The sequence below is a fragment of the Callithrix jacchus genome, chromosome 10 (genome assembly GCF_049354715.1).
Source record: "Callithrix jacchus isolate 240 chromosome 10, calJac240_pri, whole genome shotgun sequence".
In the NCBI taxonomy this organism is placed as follows: Eukaryota; Metazoa; Chordata; class Mammalia; order Primates; family Cebidae; genus Callithrix; species Callithrix jacchus.
Genome location: NC_133511.1, coordinates 34024912 through 34043019, shown reverse-complemented (window position 1 = coordinate 34043019; position 18108 = coordinate 34024912). Strand labels below are relative to the sequence as shown.

At 40.9% G+C, this 18108-nt stretch overlaps 1 protein-coding gene and 1 pseudogene across 9 annotated transcripts in view; one reads left to right on the top strand and one right to left on the bottom strand.

Annotated features, from left to right (window-relative positions):
- Positions 1-18108, top strand: part of NCAPD3 (non-SMC condensin II complex subunit D3) — an 80961-nt gene that overhangs the window by 45340 nt on the left and 17513 nt on the right. For all 9 annotated transcript variants that reach the window (XM_078339875.1, XM_035265134.3, XM_078339873.1 and 6 more), the window contains 8 exons: positions 3770-3961; positions 4295-4392; positions 4707-4822; positions 8102-8209; positions 10329-10443; positions 10524-10631; positions 11776-12014; positions 12847-12926. In XM_078339875.1, the coding sequence (XP_078196001.1) occupies positions 3770-3961; positions 4295-4392; positions 4707-4822; positions 8102-8209; positions 10329-10443; positions 10524-10631; positions 11776-12014; positions 12847-12926 (1056 nt within the window). The remainder of the gene's footprint in view (positions 1-3769; positions 3962-4294; positions 4393-4706; positions 4823-8101; positions 8210-10328; positions 10444-10523; positions 10632-11775; positions 12015-12846; positions 12927-18108) is intronic.
- On the bottom strand, positions 15432-17068 carry LOC144578008 (zinc finger protein 628-like; annotated as a pseudogene).

Below are 18108 nucleotides of genomic sequence, written 5' to 3'. Positions count from 1 at the left end.
TACCAGCACTCTGACAGACTGTTTAAGCCTGAAGAACTGCTTAAGGCCAGCAGTTTGAGATCATCCCTGGCAATGTGGTGAGACCTTGTCTCTACAAAAAAAATATATAGCCAGTTGTGGTATTTTTCAAGGAGGATCGCCTGACCCCAGGAGGTAGAGGCTACAGTGAGCCGTGATCACACCTCTGCACTCCAGCCTGGGTGACAGAGCAAGACCTCATCTCAAAAAATTAAAATCAAGGAAATACTTCAGACAGTTGGAAACTGAATTCAGAAGGGAAGAATGGAATATAAAAAGGAAAGATTGCTAAGAAATTCATAAACACATAGATAAATCTAAATTAAACATAGCCATTAAAAATCAGTAACAACAATTACAATCTGGATGATGGAAAGCAAGGTGGAGCTGAAATATAAAAAGTATGTAGGATGAGCTGGAGGGTGCATTTTCTTGCATTTCTAGCATTGGATAGGAGGAGACTAGAGATGCTGATTGGCATTAGACTCGAGTCAGCTGTCCGCAGCCAGGGATAGTGGTATGTAACTTCAGAGCCAGTAGAGCAGAAGTAACACTGAAGAAAGCTCAGTGCGAGAAAAGGCAGAACAGAAGTGAGGTTAAAAAATGAGAAGGAAATAAAAAGCATGGTAAATCAAAATCATAAAGAGGCAAATTAATCCAAACAGATCAGTAATCTCAATAAATGTCAGTTACTTACATTTAACAGTTAATGGACAAAACCTTTGGATATAAAAACCAAAATCCAACTACATGTTGTTTATAAGAGCCACACCTAAAATAAAATGATCAGAAATGCTGAAAGTAAGAAAAAGGTTACTAGGAAAATAATGCAGAAAGAAGGCTGTATTAATTTAGAGGCAAATAGAATTTAATGGAAAATGTCATCAGTTGTAAAGGAAGTTACTTATAAGGATAAAGGAATTATACCAGGAAGAGGTATATATAAAACCCCATGCGCATCAGAAGCACACATTTCTAAGCTTATGTGAACCATTTATAAGATTGATTATGTACTACTTCACAGAGCCAGTCTTAAATATCAGCAAATCTGTATTAATAGGATAACGTTCTCTGAGCATTATATGATAACTAATAGAGGAAAACCTCAAAAACAGATTTGAAGAGTTAAAAAAGATACTTCTAAATAACTGCAAGGTCCAAGACAGTGAATTGGAAGATTTTGGAGCTGAATACATGCCAAAACTTGTAGAGTGCATTTAATGGAGTACTTAGAAGAAAATGTATAATGCTAAATGCATATTAGAAAAGGACTGAAAACAGGTACCTAAAGGTTCAGTTTAAGAAGTTAGAAAAAGTCATTGAAGAAACTTGAGGAAAAGAAATGCTAAAATTAAGACTAGAAATTCAAAAACTGAGAAAGAAAAACTGAGTCTTTGAAAAGCCTACTGGAAAAGATAAACTTCTGCTGTGATATGGTAAGAAAAAGGTACAAATAATGATAAAATGGATGGTAGAAATACAAACATCTTGTTCAGTATACATTCAAAAACAGATTGTTCAGAATGGATCAGTATTTTTTTAAAGGGCTTGGTTCCATATAGGTATTTTCTAAGTCTAAAATTTTAATTGCTAGAGCTCCTATTAATTTGCTAGGGTCATCATAACAAAATACTACAGACTAGGTGGCTTAAACAACAGAAATTTATTTTCTCACAGTTGTGGAGGGTAGAAATTTGAGATCAAGGTGCCAGGAGAGTTGGTTTCTCCTGAGGCCTCTCTCCTTGGCCTGCTGACTGCCGCCTTCTTGAGATGTGGAGAACACGTCAGGTGGGTTGGTGACGGGGAGTGCTGGAGATGGAAGCCCAGCTTTGACTTGGAATGCTTTATCACATCTCTGTTGGGAGTTCTTGGTAATGCATGAGGTCACCCAGAGTTAGGTTGGAGATAAGAGGGCTGAGAATAGAGCTTTTCAAATCAGCAGTTAGTTATTGGAAGACAGGAATTAGTTATAAGAGACCCAACTGGTGGACCAGAGTCTCAGGACAAAAGTAGTCAGTAACCTCTGGTGGAGGCCATGGAGATGGGCCTGAAGCATGGACCTTAGATTTGATACTAAGATAGAGGTTAGTATGTTGCAAGTTCAGAGAATTTTTCCACTTTCTGTTGACTACATATAATAAACATCACTTAATACTTCATATAATTGTTTTTAAATGAATTTAAAAATATTTGTTCATTGCTTGTATCTTGTGGTATTGGGACATAAATCAGACATAAGTCATGTTGTAAGCTAACTACAGTAAGACTGGACATCTGCAGATAAATTTTTAATCAATAGCTGATATATTAACAAAACTTCATTTATATGCATATGCTTATTATGGTATATAGATGTGTTTGTTTTGTTATAGTTGCCTTGTTCTGCCTGCTTTGAGAATTTCCATTTGAAAAAAAATTTAGGCCGGCCATGGTGGCTCATGCTTGTAATTTCAGCACTTTGGGAGGCCAAGGAGGGAGGATCACGAGGTCAGGAGATAGAGACCAACCTGGCAATGGTGAAACCCTGTCTCTACTAAAAATACAAAAATTTATCCAGGTATGGTGGTGTGCACCTGTAGTCCCAGGTACTCGGGAGGCTAATGCAGGGGAATTGCTTGAACCTGGGAGACGGAGGTTGTAGTAAGCTGAGATCACACCACTGCACTGCAGCCTGGTAACAGATTAAGACTTCATCTCAAAAAAAAAAAAATTTAATGAGGAAGTCTTGATGTTTGGGTGTGTGTATGTATATGGATGTGTTTTCCCAGAGGTCTAAGAAAAAATTTTAATCAGGGGAAGAAGTGTATTTTTCTCTTCATTTAAATATATAATATGGCATTGTCCTATAAGTCATTCAGTGCCATGGGAAGAGGGAAAATACAAGATGCTTTTAAAACAACAGCGATGGCCAGGCACAGTGACTCACGCCTATAATTGTACTACTTTGGAAGGCCAAGGCAGGAGGATTGCTTGAGCCCAGGAGTTCAAGACCAGTCTAGGCAATGTAGTGAGACCCTGTCTCTACAAAAAAAGAAAAGAAAAGAAAAATTAGGCAGGTGTGGTGAGCATGTCTGTAGTCTCAGCTACTCTGGAAGCTGAGAGAGGAGGATTGATTGAACCCAGCAGGTGGAGGCTACAGAGAGCTGTGACCATACCACTATGATTCAGCCTGGGTGACAGAGTGAGACCCTGACTCAAAAACTAAAAAAAAAAAAGCAACACTGATATAACACTTTAGTGCATCAGAAGCATTGTTTTTTATTTTGAAAAGGTTTGCAGTATCTATTTCTGAGTGGTATTAACTTATTGCATATTTCAGCTGATTTAATATCACCATATTTGTTAGGTTGTCATTTACAATCCTTCCATTGACAAAAGGACAGTGTTTCTAATTTTGTCACTATAACTATGTAAACTCTAGATGTGTCTGTAACTGGCCCCATGCAGTTGCATAGAAACTTTGGAGGGGAGGAAGATAAGAAGAGTCTCAAATGAATTGTGAAATTTTATTCTTTGGTTGAAAAATATTTTATGAGGGGAAAAATGAATATAACTAATTACAGAATAATAAACATTTAAAGGGTACCTAGTTTGGTATCAGACACACCACTATTTAGGAATATCTATGTGAAAGTTTCAGGTGCCACAGGAGTCCTAGAGCTGCAGAAGTTGATAGTTTTCAGTGAGGTGCTGATTGAATAGTTTTGTATATTTACAGTTTCAATTCTGCTTTTCTATCTTTTCTTTCCAGCCGATATTTAAATAAGGCCTTTCATATATGGTCCAAGAGAGGAAAGTTCTCATCCACTTTTATAAACAATATAATATCTCACACTGGCATGGAACATTCGGCACCTGCCTGGATGCTGCTCTCCAAGATTGCTGGCTCCTCACCCAGTCTGGACTATAGCAGAATAATAGAGTCCTGGGAGAAAATCAGGAGGTTTGTATCTTCTAATGTAACCACTGATGGACACTGAAGAGCTTTAGAAACAAAGCCCATGGCTTAAGGAATTGGGCTTTTTCACAGCTATTTATATACAGAGACCTTCTCTTTAAAACCTGGCATAAAAACAAGCATGAAAAATATGAATCACGTTTAGCCCATTTCCCCATTGTCCAGGTACGTTAAGTGCCTTGTTGTTCCCACAGCTTGACTTCTAAGCCATGCTAGCTACGCTACTTCCTCCAATGTTAATAATTTAGAAGAAAGGCCCTTGTTGGCAGCAGTGTTTAACTTGCTTTTCCCTTGGTATTTCTCCTGCCCTTTGTCTAGTCAGCAGAATCCCAATTCAAACACCTTAGGACATATTCTTTGTGTGATTGGGCATATTGCAAAGCATCTTCCTAAGAGCATCCGGGACAAAGTGACTGGTGAGTGTCTGCTGGAGAATCTTTCTTGAAAATGCATTGCTGTTCATTTCAGATACATACCTACATATATATGTGATATACACATTATACACACACATATATATAAATACATATGTACATATATGAAAAAATATATATTTTATATATGTGTGTATATATATATTTATATATACATATATAAATATATACTTATGAGTGTATATATATTTACCTATATACATATATATAAATATTTATATATATATATATACACACACACACACATATATTTTTTTTAAGCAGTTGAACTTCAGGGGTTTTGACTTCCTTCATAGATGCTGTCAAGTGTAAGCTGAATGCATTTCAGTGGCCTCTAGAGGTGATCAGTGCAGCTGTGGACGCTTTGCAGAGGCTTTGTAGTGCATCTGTAGAGACACCAGCAGAGGAGCAGGTACGGCCAGACTTTCCCTGATCTGTTTCTGCCTCATTTGTGCTTAGGCATGTTACTAGATGTGTTTTGAAGTTTGAGGAGTATTCTCTATAAATAAGGAGACCTGTAAGGATGTCCCAGCAGCTATTGCTGCAACAAGGCAAGGTTTACATATAACTAGCAGTTGACTTTCCCCAAGATTTGGCTGCTGAAGAGACTTGGCTCCCTTAGATGGTCACCACCTTGACTGCAGGTACAAGTGTCTTTCACGAAGGCAGGCCTATTGATTGTCTTTCATTTCCTGGTGAGAATTCTGCAAGGTTATCTACTTCCATGGTCATTCCAAGAACATTTATAGTCAATTTTCCATTTAAGCAGGAAGTTCCCTCCAGACGAGGTTTCTGACCTTTTGATAAGTCATAATCTTGGACATGCCTGTCCTGTTACTATAAGGTTACACTACTTAAATATCTCTTGGTATCATGTCCCCAAAGTTGCCTACAGCCCACAGCTAATGTTTTTATATATGCATAAGCAGAAATCCAAATCAGTGATATGTGAGGCAGAGAATTACTTTGACTCCTTAAAAAGTGTGCATAGCAGTAACTCTTAAGAAGTCATTGTATTACCATGTATTTATTCTGTTTTTGTCATGAGATGCACTGTTACTACTAATCGTAATGAAAAAGGTTAGGGCTGGGGTTATTAATGACTATAGAAACCAAAAATTAAATAATTGCTGGATATATTTAAGTTTTTCAAAATTTAAAAAAAAAAAGATGGCTTCAGCTGATCTCTCCAACTACATTCCTATGCCTCCTTTTCTTGACCAAGTTCATTAGAGAAGGTCTTTCCTTAATACGTTACATTTTCTACTTCTGTCAATTAAAACAATGATTGTAACTTTTTTGCTTGGGACTTAAGACTGTTGACCTATTTCTTATGAAATGGTATCTGGTGTTTTTCTGGTTATCTATCTTTAAGCCCTTTTATTGGTGAAAGGGATACTTGCATTACGTGATTTTCTAACCCTTTATCTCAAGACCCATGAAATTATATTAAAAACTTTTATTTTTATTTTTGAGATGGAGTCTTGCTCTGTTGCCCAGGCTGGAGTACAGTGGGGCAATCTCAGCTCACTGCAACCTCCGCCTCCCAGTTTTAAGCAATTCTTGTGCCTCAGCCCCCTGAGTAGCTGGGATTAAAGGCACATGCCATCACGCCCAGCTAATTTTTGTATTTTTAGTAGAGACAGGCTTTCACCTTGTTGGCCAGACTGGTCTCAAACTCCTAATCTCAAGTGATCTGCCCAGTTCAGCCTCCCAAAGTGCTGGGATTACAGGCTTGGTAAGACTAAGGAAAGAGTGATCAGGGAGGAATTTACGTAACAGACTTTGAAACTGCAAGCCTGCCAGGCTCAATGGTACACAACTTAGTATTGGCAGAGCTGGGACTAGAACTAAGGCCTCTGACGTTTTCCTAATTTTCTTTTCACCAGCACTGGGTGGAAAAAGAATCATGTGTACAGTGTGCAGTCAGGGCCTAGGAAGTCATCCGCCACTTGCTGCTGGCCAGGGCCATTAGGACGGTGGTTGCATTGTCATGAGAGCCTGTGAGGAAGGCAAGGAACTATCTTCACGTTAGACACTGAGAGCTGGAAACGGGTGAGGCTTACTACTACATTAGCAAAAACCACCACAGTTTTATCTGTGGTCTTCGGGCATTTTTGTTATCTGTTTTGTGGCTGTCATTAAAAAATTGGTAAGATCTTGGACTGTATTAGTAAAAATAGTGTCTAGAATAAGAGGAGCAGTGGTCTTGTTCTTCGTCCTGGCTAAATCCAAGTTGACACATTCTATAATTCACTAACAGTGACAAATTTACAAAGAAATGTTGATGAAATTGATTGTAACTAGAGGAGAGCAGTTAAATACGTGCATCACAAAGCAAGTTATGTAAGGAACGGCAGAAGGGCCTGGAGTCTTTAGCATGGAGAAGGGAAGCGTTGGGGAGGGTAGGCTGCCTAGCTAAATTCAGATTTATGAAGGACTTTCAAATAAAAGAATTGGATTCATTTGGTATTCCCAGACAACCCATCTGGACCAATGAATGGAAATTATAAGTTTTGGCAAACTCAAGAAAAAACTTACTGAGGTCTGCCTAAAGTGGAGGGGCTTGCCCCAGAGCATGTCCCTTGTTATAGGAGGTGTTCAGGAGAAGCTGCACAAGAACTTGGAACAAGCTGCCGTGTGGAGAGAATGCCAGGATTGGGTGGCCTTGTCAGCTTTCCCAGATTCTGTGATATTGAAACTTACTAGTCATACTACCCAGGTTCTGTCCTCGTCAAGCATAAGAATTGCAGAAACTCTTTGGGCCAATGTTGTGGTCCAGGTTGTGCAATCTACTAAAAATTTAAGTGCAATAGTTCTTTTAAAAGTAATAAAGGCAATAGTTTCAAGACACATTAGGGCAAGTCAGATTAAAAACGTTGCTCAAAGTGATGGCTTGCCAGGCTGTGGTACTGCTAGGCACTGGATGATGGTTAACACAGGTCCCTTCCTAAGGCACTGCAGAGGAGAAGGGGAGGTGTATGTACATCAGCAGATGATTTCAATATAATGTAATGATTCCTAAAATAAAAGTCAGCCTCAGGTAACATGGATGCAATGGGTGGAAGCACTTAGCTCAACCTAAGTGTTCTGGAGTGGCTTCCTACAGAGAATGAGGTCCAAGCATTCTAGAACATGATTAGGAGCTCTCTCCTTCCCTTGGCATAGAGGAACAATCCGATGTGCACTAAAGGTGACCCCTTGAAGTTACTGTCATCAGTAAGAGACACGGAAACCTTGTCCTTAATGAATAAATTTCAGAAGAATAACAACTTTCTATTTTATGTCTTTAAAAACATGTTTATCACATGTAGTTAATTTATCATCTGCTTATGCTGGCAAAACTACAGCTTATTTCTCTATTTTGGGAGGAGCACTACTGTTACAGATCTCTGATAAACTACTGCACGAGGTCTTTGTAAATATTTGGCCTTTTGCTCTTACAGGGCAAATGTAGAAAGAAAGATGATACATACACCATTCTTTATAAATTTCACTTAGCCGGTACTCATGGCTAGATTGCTCAATGCATGTCATTGTGGTTTTGGACAAATTGTGGGAAAGAGGAAAGATAGAAAGCACCCCTACACCCTATCCGTTTGAAGATCATAGCGTTTCTTCTGAGAACATGTTTCATGGGCTGTCTGGGAGATGTGCGGGGCCCTTCAGAGATAAATTTGACTTGCCATAGGAATTGCTGAAGCAGGTGTGTGGGGATGTACTCTACACCTGTGAGCACCGCCTCTCCAACATCGTTCTGAAGGAGGATGGATCAGGGAATATGGATGAAGACCTGTTGGTAAGCAACTGCTTTTCCTAACCTTCTTTCCTCTTCCATTTTATCGGTGAGTTTTTATTAAAGATTACTTTGTAATGTGCACTTTAAATGCTATTTTAAAAAGGGCTGTCTTAGCCTAGAGCTTATTCTCTCTTTTTAGAAGGTACTTTTAAATTGATAATCTATTAATTTTTTTCTTAGATACTTGTTTTTGGGGGTCAGGGGGTTCTCAGTGGTATACACTTCATTCAGTTAAATCTTATGAGAAGCCTGATTCCAGTAGGGAAAACACAATATGTGTTGTAAGGTTGGTATAGTCAAGCTTAGAAATAATAAGGTAAAAAATAAAAATGTGAGTATACTCTTGGTTTGTGTGTTTGCTCTTGTAAAAATTTAACATGTCTTCTGGGCTATTTGAACATCAGACAGTAGAACTGGGGAATAGTACTGAGTATTGCAAAGTAATGACAGCAATAAAATGAGATATTTGACAATTCAAAACACAGATGACCTTGGAGCCCCAGGATTGTTTTCCGTGGCACCCCTGCTTTAGAAACTGTAAACAATGCAAGAGATTCCTTTAAGCCAGGACAGGACAGTTAGCTGATTTCAGTGGCGGAACGGGGACAAAATGTATGGCAGTAATTCTTGTTCCAACATCTGACTCTGTCCACCCAAGGAAATAATGAGCTGCTTTTTAATGCCCTTCAGTACAGGTCATCATTTAACCAAAACTGGCCATTTATATTAGTAGAGCACATGTTTTCTGTGTTCGGTTTCTACTTGTAGCCTAGCTCTCCTAATTCCCAGTGATCACAGACCAAGTTTAGATTTGTTAAAAGAGAAGACCATTGTGCCTGAGGCGCTACTGTGCACATGCTCAGTAATAAAAAGCCTCACTAGGGGAACCTGGACACGTTAGGTAAGAGGGCCAGGGAGTGTAGTACAGGCTTGGCCCACGGTTTCTAGAGGGTCTTGCTCTTCTCATTTCTGCCCACACAAAGAAAAATGCTTATTATGGTCCGTGAATCCTGTCCCTACCCACACCCCCAAATTTTTTCCAGCTGTTAACTGTATCATAAAAATTTACTCTTCAGTCAAAATGTATATGGAAAGATTGTACCATATGTACATAGTTTCATTCATGCTTCTTTAAATAGATTTAAAATTTTTCTTTGATGAAGATATATAGTATTTCAAGATTATTTTAAACTCATGTGCTTTGTATTAGCTTTCTTACCCTAGAATAAGCTTTTATTCAACATTTGACTATTCAGTATCATCCCTTTATTTGGGGTGTAAATAGAGAAAGAACACTATTAGTTGTTAAACGGAATGTTATTCATAAACAGCATGGCAGCTGCAAGTAGGTTTTGGATGGGGTCTACATAGTAAAATAATCCGGAAGGCAACTTGAAAATAGGTTTCAAAATGTAAAATAGCTTTAAACACTCTTTACCTTGGGTTTTACTTCTGAGGAAAGAGAACGGTAATTGAGGATACACAGGTGTGCACCAGACCTAACAGAAACATTTGAAAAGTGAAACAGCAGCATCAGTGTTCATTAATAGTGGGATAGTGAAGTAAGTTATGATGGCAATCCTAGTTTTAAAATGGCATACTTACATAGTCATTAAACATATGTGTCATAGATATTGGCATTGAAAAGGTGCCTAAGAGTCAAAGTAATCACTGCAGACTTCAAAATGCTATGATTAGTAAGTGTATAAGAAAAGTAAACACAAAGCCATGTGACTGTAGAAAAAGTTATACACAAAAACAGTAATGATGTGTCTGGGCGGTGGAATTAAAGGTCGATGATTCTGTATTCTGGTTTACCCAAGATAATCCTGGTGTATACCTGTTATCACAACGTAATTACTAATAGCACCCCCTTTTACTTGCAGATTTGTCTGCAAGATTTAGGTGATAAAATTATATGGTTGCCCTAATTTTGGATGAGTTTCATTGCATAGTGACTAAGTTTTTACAATAGCCATGTATTTTTATGAAACAAAAAATATTAAAATTATTTTAAATTTGGGGGATAAAGAAAATACTCTATTGGCATGTCCTCAATCTAGCTAGAGCTCACTTTTCTTTTACCTTATTTTTACTGTAAAACCAATTCTCTTTGTAGGTGAAGTACATTTTTACCTTAGGGGATATAGCCCAGCTGTGTCCAGCCAGGGTGGAGAAGCGCATCTTCCTTCTGATTCAGTCTATCCTGGCTTCACCTGCTGATGCTGACCATTGTAAGGCATTTGAAATCCTACCCTGCACCATGCATGCCGTTTGAAGGTTCTGCCAGTAATCCTTTCTCCCTTCCCTGCAGTACCATCATCTCAAGGCAGCAGTGATGCCCCAGCCTCTCAGCCACCCTCCCAGGTCAGAGGTTCTGTCATGCCCTCCGTGATTAGAGCACATGCCATTATTACCTTAGGTAAGAAAAACATAGAAGAATGGGGCTTGGCATCAAGTTCTGGGTGTAGCTGTTGTCTTAAGTTAAGTCCAGCCGTGAATGAGTCAGGGGTTGCCAAACCTGTCTGTGTCTGCTCTCCGCCCGTGTGGTTCCTAGAGGCGGCTCTGATATGAGCGCTGAGCTCTGCATAACCACGTGCTGGTCATGACAGCCCTCAGGCTGATAACTCCCCAAGACAGACTCAGGTACTCTCTTGAGAGTCTAGAGAAAGCCTTTGTTTTTTAGTAGGATTATGTTCATTTATTACAACTATACCTGTTTCTGTAACTATTTTCAGTGCTTTCACTTGACTTTAATATTCCTGTAATTTTTTATACTCATAATGCATCACCATGAAGTCTGTTCATCCGGGTACTGCACTGAGTTCTGGAAATGAAGAAATAAATTTGAAGTTCAAACCATAAAAGGAAGTGGTTTATTTAATATTTTCCAGAGCTGGCTAGATATTTCTCCATAAAATATCTATTTTTAATCTTGAAAACACTGACCTCTGTGCTGGAAGTCGATTTTTTTTCTTTAGTGTGAGTGTATTTCATGCTACATATGAGTTACTAATTTTTTTCATATTACTAGTAATTTTTCAAATACCCAAGAATTGCAAAACATTTCCCAGGCACAAAAGAAACATACAAACAGAACTCAGCAGCCTTTCCAACAGTGAACAAGAAAGAAAGAAAGGGGACATGCATTCTTTCCTATTGACCTAGCTCAGATTTTCAAGTTCAGCACGGGGTATTTAGCATCTGTAGAGGATATGTATAATCAGAAGTAAAACGTTTCACCTCTCAGGCATTGCTGATCATTTTCTAAGTAAGTGGGATAACTGTAAAATTCAAATGTTGACTTTAAAAGGAAGATGATTTTATGGGTATAAAGGAACACCCTGTGGTATATAACTCCTGGGGGAGTTTTTCTCCTTAAAGCATTTTTAGTCAAATAGTCAAGATGGGTCTGTCTGCCTTTAGTTTTTTGTTGTGTATGCTTGTGAGGATGATGTTTTAACTCTGATTAAATGGAAGCCATAGCAAGATGTATCTGGAGAAAATATGGGAACGGAATTAGGATTTAGAATAGAGTCGAGACCTCCTCCTGTCTTCTGTGCCAGGTAAGCTGTGTTTACAGCACGAGGATCTCGCCAAGAAGAGCATCCCAGCCCTGGTGCGAGAGCTCGAGGTGTGTGAGGATGTGGCTGTCCGCAACAACGTCATCATTGTGATGTGCGATCTTTGCATCCGCTACACTGCCATGGTGGACAAGTATATTCCCAACATCTCTATGTGTCTGAAGGATTCCAACCCGTTCATCCGGAAGCAGACGCTCATCTTGCTTACCAATCTCTTGCAGGTGCATAGGAGGGTTCCACCTGTCCTTTCTCCTCCACCATTGCTTCTGGTTTGAGGGAATATTTGAGTAGCATAGGAAATGTGCTTGCTGTGTAATAGAATCCAAAAATAACTGTCTCATCTCTGGTCTGGAATATTACCTTTCTGATATTCAGCACAACCTTCTCAACAATGTTACTTGTGAATGTTCGTTTTGGGTCTTTGTTCAGACATTCTGTTAAGCAGTGTGAAGCTTCATTTTGAAAATAAGTACCATGCAGAGAAAAGCACATTCAGTAGACAGGTAGTTCTAGTTCGAATTCTGTTATTCTTCTTTAACTTGGACAAGTCCACATTTTTCAGATCAAACTTCTTCGTTCATAAAATGGGGATCATAGTCTTTGCGCTGGGCCCTGTGAGTCTAGTGGGATGTTTCTGTGTGCAGCAGAACTTAGTGAACTACAGAGCTCTACAGAGCATTATATTTTTATACACATTGAGAGCCCATGTTTGGCCTGTAACAAGGAGAAAATAATACTTGATTTTTAAAGGGAAGGGTTTTCACTTAGGTTGTATGTCTGTCCTGGTATGTTCTGTATTCTCATACATCATTCTATTGTAACTAGAAGGTGGCAGCATCCCTCTAATGCAATGTGCTTTGAGTCATGTTTCCCTGGGGTAGAAGGCTGCTGCTGTTCTGCCTGTGTACTCTGCACTACGTTCCGACGGTTGGGAAGTGTGTGCCTGTGCGCTGAGCCTGAGTGCTGGGGACTGACCATGTGGTGGGTGGAGTGCAGCTGGGACCAGGGAGGATTGCCCATGACTCTGAAACATGCCGGCTTCTCTCTGCACAGGAAGAATTTGTGAAGTGGAAGGGTTCCCTGTTCTTTCGATTTGTCAGCACCGTGATAGATTCACACCCAGACGTTGCCAGGTAAATCTTTTCCTCACGTCAGACAACTGAATAGTTTACCTCATTTCTGATGTATGCTGGATTTCTTTCCTTTGAGATTGGTTGAGAGTTATGTAGGAGTCAGTGAGCTTTTGGTAGGTGCCAGAAAAATTAGCAGATTTTTAAGATACTATGCAATATAACAAACCTTTATTTTGTACACAGTTTAAAAGAAAATGGTAGATTCATCATTGGATAATCTCTGCATTGACTGCATTTGCTGACAGTGTTTCCTGTTCCTGAAGGAGCATGAAGAATAGTTTATGCCTGTTGTATTACACTATATAGAGGAACAGCCACTATTGATTTCACTGTGTTCATTTCAACCCCCCCCAAAAAAAACAGTTAATTTTGATAAAGAGCTGAGACTTCAAGTGCAGAAATTTTAAGGAAGAAATGAGGAATTAAGACAAAATTGCGCAATGTGGAATCAAGTATACAGATGACAAAACTCCTTGGAACTGGCATTTCTTCAGACTTGTATGGTGCTGGGGAGTGACTTTGGAGATATTAATTTCTATCCTGCTATTGTTTTTTTAAAGATTTATTTTCAAGGCTTTGCAAAATGGTCTGTTAGAATTTGTTACCCTAGAGTTTGTTGTAACAATAATTCTTATTAAAGCAAGTCTGCAATTGGAAAGTAGAATGTTGAATGCCGTGGCAAAAGCTGCACAGTGGAGAAGAGGTCTTTACAGAGCTTATTAACTATAAATGGCTGATAACAGTGGGTCCCTTTGGGTCTAAATATAGCCAGCAATAATTTAGTCTCAGTTCCATTTAGCAGCGGTTTCCGCTCCATTTTCTGTAGGTGTAATTTTCCAAGGAGGGGAACATTTCACATAACAAACCAGTAAAACCAACATTCTACTTAACTGCTGTCTAAAGTCAGAAGCAAAAAGCTAAGGCTGCCACTTTTTTTTTTAGATAGCTTCACATAACCCTCTTACCTTTACAGCGTGTCTGCTATACTGACTCAGGGCTCTCTACACAATGCATGGCCCAGGAGCAGCTGTAATCAGACAGTCTGGGAATGCTTTCAGGTGATGTACCTGGGAGCTAAAATCGGTTACTTAACCTAAATTTTCTCATTTTTCCTCACGGTTGTTAACTCCTATACGTGTGTGTTAAAAATAGCATTGATCAGTGAATAAATTATAATGCAGGATTTGCACATGTGAGTATTCAGATGGATCATCAATCAAATAAGAGGATAGAGATACTTTACAGTGTAGTAAGATTCTCAGTGCCTCTTACTAACATTTTAATACTTCTGCCTTCATCTTTTTCCCTTGTATGTCTGCATTTATTTAAACCATAGTTCAAATGTAGACCATGATTTTCAGCTTTGAAAAGCTGATCACTACGTTTGCTTACTAATTTAAGTTAGTCTGTTCTCTGAATTTTTTCCTTTTATTTTTATTTTTATTCTTCCGTGTAATAATTATACATATTTATGGGATAGAGAGTGATATTGTATAGAACATGTAATGATCAAATTGGGGTACTTAGCATACCCACCACCTCAAACATTTTTATCATTTCTTTGTGTTGAGAACTTTCCAAGTCTTCTCTCCTAGCTTTTTGAAAATAGTAAATTATTGTTAACTATATTCACCCTATAGTGCTGTCAAGCATTTTAACATACTCCCTCCTATAACTTATATTTGTTAACCAGCCTTTCTGTACCCTTCCAGCCTGTAATCACAATTCTACTCTCTGCTTCTATGACCCTACCTTTTTTTAGCTCTTATATATGAGAATATGTGGTATATATCTTTCTGTGTCTGACTTTTGATTTTTAGGCCAAAGGCTATGCCTGTCTGCTATGTTAGATTTATTATTATTATTATTATTATTATTATTATTTTGAGACAGATTCTCATTCAGGCTGGAGTGCGATTATGCAGTCATGGCTCCCTGCAGCCTTGACCTCCTGGGCTCAAGTGATCCTCCCACCTCAGCCTCCCAAGTAACTCGGACTGCAGGTGCATGCCACCATACTCGGCTAGTTTTCAAATTTTTTGTGTGAGACAGGTTTTTGCCAGGCTGGTCTCAAACGCTGGGCTCAGGCAATCCACCCACCTTGGCCTTCCGAAGTGTTGGAATTACAGGCTTGAGTCACTGCACCAGGCAACACATTTTTCACGTATATCTGCTAATACAGGTCTTATGAAGAGACTATGGTTTACAGAGCCTATTGAAATTTTTGTGACTTTTTTTTGCTTTGAGGTTCTGGGTTTTCATTAGTGAGCTCAGCCAGTAGTCCCCCTCCACCTCAGCCCAGACAAAGCAGAGAGTGAGTTGGGGGTCTCTGTGTGGGGTGGGAAGAGGTACCAGTGGCTCTCTTCCAGACATAAACACCATTTGGACTAAGGTTAGAGTCTGGACAGTCTGGATGGAGGGCAGACCCTGATACAGGGCCTGCCCTCCATTCAGATTGAGTGAGGAGCCCTGTGCAGGCAAAGGCTAGACCGGGTGGCAGTGGGGCTAGGAGCTAGAGCATGGTGGAACCACCCCAGTGCTGCTGTCCTCCAGCAGCTCAGTAGCTGGCGTGCTGTGGATGATGAGGAGTTTCTGTCTGGGTGGGCCAAAGGCAGGTAGCTTAGACAGCTGGGGGAAGTGTTTCCACCTGTTTCATACAGATCCAGGTCTGCTCCCCATCAGCCCCACTCAGCAGCACATGCTCTGTAAATCTTCATCCATCTGTGGTATCTCAGAGAGGACATCCTGGACCACACCCTTCCTGGCCTCACCATCCTCTGCCTCCCTAAGGTCTGGTGGATCTGGAGCTGTGAGCACCTCCTCAGCTGCCCCCACTGAATAACTATGAGGTTGGGGGCCTCAGTAGTCACAGCTCCTCCACTGGAATTGGAGAGCTAGCTGGCCACAGGCTGCATCTGGATGATGGCACTTCTGGCAAGAGGGACTGGAGCTGGACTCCACTCATTTCTTGCAGCCCTGCCTCTCCATCACCCACATTCTGTAGAACGAGGCTCTGGTCGTCCCTGCAGGTTTTTGTTCTGTGCTCTCTGTATGACTTTTTTTTTGAGACAGGGTCTCACTCTGTTTCCCAGGTTGGAGTGCAATGGAGCAATCACGGCTCACTGCAGCCACAGTCTCCCAAGCTCACATGATCCTTCCACCCCATCCTCCCAGATAGTTAGGACTACAGGTGGGTCCCACTGCAACTAGCGAATTTTTCATTTTTTGTAGAGTTAGGATCTCACTGTGTTGCCCAGCTGGTCTCAAACTCCTGGGCTCAAGCAGTCTCACCTCAGCCTCCCAAAGTGCAAGGATTAGGCATGAGCCATCACCCCTGGCATGAATGACATTTTTAATTGCTCATATAAACCCCAAATTTGGATGCTACAGAATTCTATGATCTGTTTTCCTGTCTGCCCAGTAGGTAATGGCCTTGTAGTCACAGGATGACAGCCAAGCAATAAGCAGATTATTTTAGTTTAACTGGGCACTGCCACAGGAGTGCAGAGAGGCAGGGCCAGAAGCTTAAGGTAGGAGAACGACTCAAATAATGGACCACTGAGATAGAAAAGGGGGCAGCAACAAGGATGGCCTGGTTTGGGAGAAAAGGAAGCAAGCACTCAACTGTCTGGAGGGCTTAGTGAAGCCATGGAACAATCCAATGGGCTGAAGGAGCCAGGAGCCAGATCGCTGGAAGGATCGGCAGAGCAGCCATGAGTGGACTCTTTGATCTCCACTGTGGCAACTGGGTCCAGGGCGTTGCTGCCACTGGTGATGTTGGGTCCAGATGGGAGGGTCACTGGAAAGAGGGAAGCCAGGAAAGTAGAAAGTTAGGGCATTCAGTGGCTCATCTGCATGGACATTAAAGACTCTGAGTCCTGTGGGGATTTGGAATGGAGAGGAAAACCAGGAACAGAGAGGGCAAGAGGCAGGTGGCAGGAGCGCCACAGGGAGGCGGAGGTGGAGGCCGTCTGCAGGTGCCTCAGCATCCTGTGTGCGTCTTAACCAGCATCCTTCCGTGCTTCAGTGGACCTGTTTCGAGCTGACTGCCAGTGTCAGAGCACTGCTGGCAACACACTGTCTGGTCCACACTCTCCATACAGGCTTCCTGAGAGGCACGAGTTTGGTTCTGTTAACGCCATATTCCTAGCACCTGAAAGGGAACATGAAACTGAGCAGACACGCAGTGAACATTTGGTGGGTTTAGGCAGGAAGGCACTGGCGGTCTGGGAAATGTACTCCTCATCCCCTGACCAAGGGATGAAGCAGCCTTCTCTGGGAAGGGCTGACAAAGAACTGGTGTGCTTGAAGACAGCCAGCCTTCATTCATAAAAAGAAAGCATAGAGTGCCCTGAGAGTTGGCTGTGGAGGGTAGGGCCTGATTCACTCTGGAACCTGGAGTGCAGAGTACACGGAGGAAGGAAGCAGCAAGTCAGGAACGACGACCATCACAGACCATCACAGGCGCTTGGATTTGGGGAAGCAGCAAGTCAGGGACAACGACCCTAGACAGACCATCACAGGCGCTTGGATTTGGGGTGGTGGCTAGGGGGAACTAGGGTGTAGGAAATACTGCTTCAAGCCTCAAGTGGAATTCTGGTATACATGGGTCTGAGCCCCAGTCCTTCCCTGAGATAGACGTGTTTTATAGGCCAGGTCAGTAACATGAGTTCAGCAACAGCAGCCTTTACGAGCAGACACCCTGCTTCAGAATGGCATTCGGCTCATGAAGAGATCTGAAAGAAGTCATATTTTTATGTTTCCCACTAAAGCTGAAAACAGAAGTGGACACAGAGCTCTTCCCTTGTGGCTTTTTGGGCAGTTGGAATATTCTGGATTTTGATTCTTAGTAAGAGAGTAATAACTTCCTTTTACAAGGCTGTAACAAGGTAATCACTCAGATTTAGCTGGTGGACCATATAATGCATGCAGCTCGCACTGTGTGAAATCCCTAGACCTCATCCCTGAGTTAGTGGTGTGGGTATATGTGCTCCTAGTAGTTGTCCTGAGGGCTGGGGAGAGAATGCTGACCAAGCTCCCAGCTTACTAGGATTTCCTGAGAGTCATGGAGGTTTCCTAATCCACATACCTGGAGAGCGCTGCCTCTTGTCACTCTGAAGGATTGTTCTAGGAAGCATTACTTGGAATGCTATTTTCTCCTGACTTTTTAGCAGACAAACAA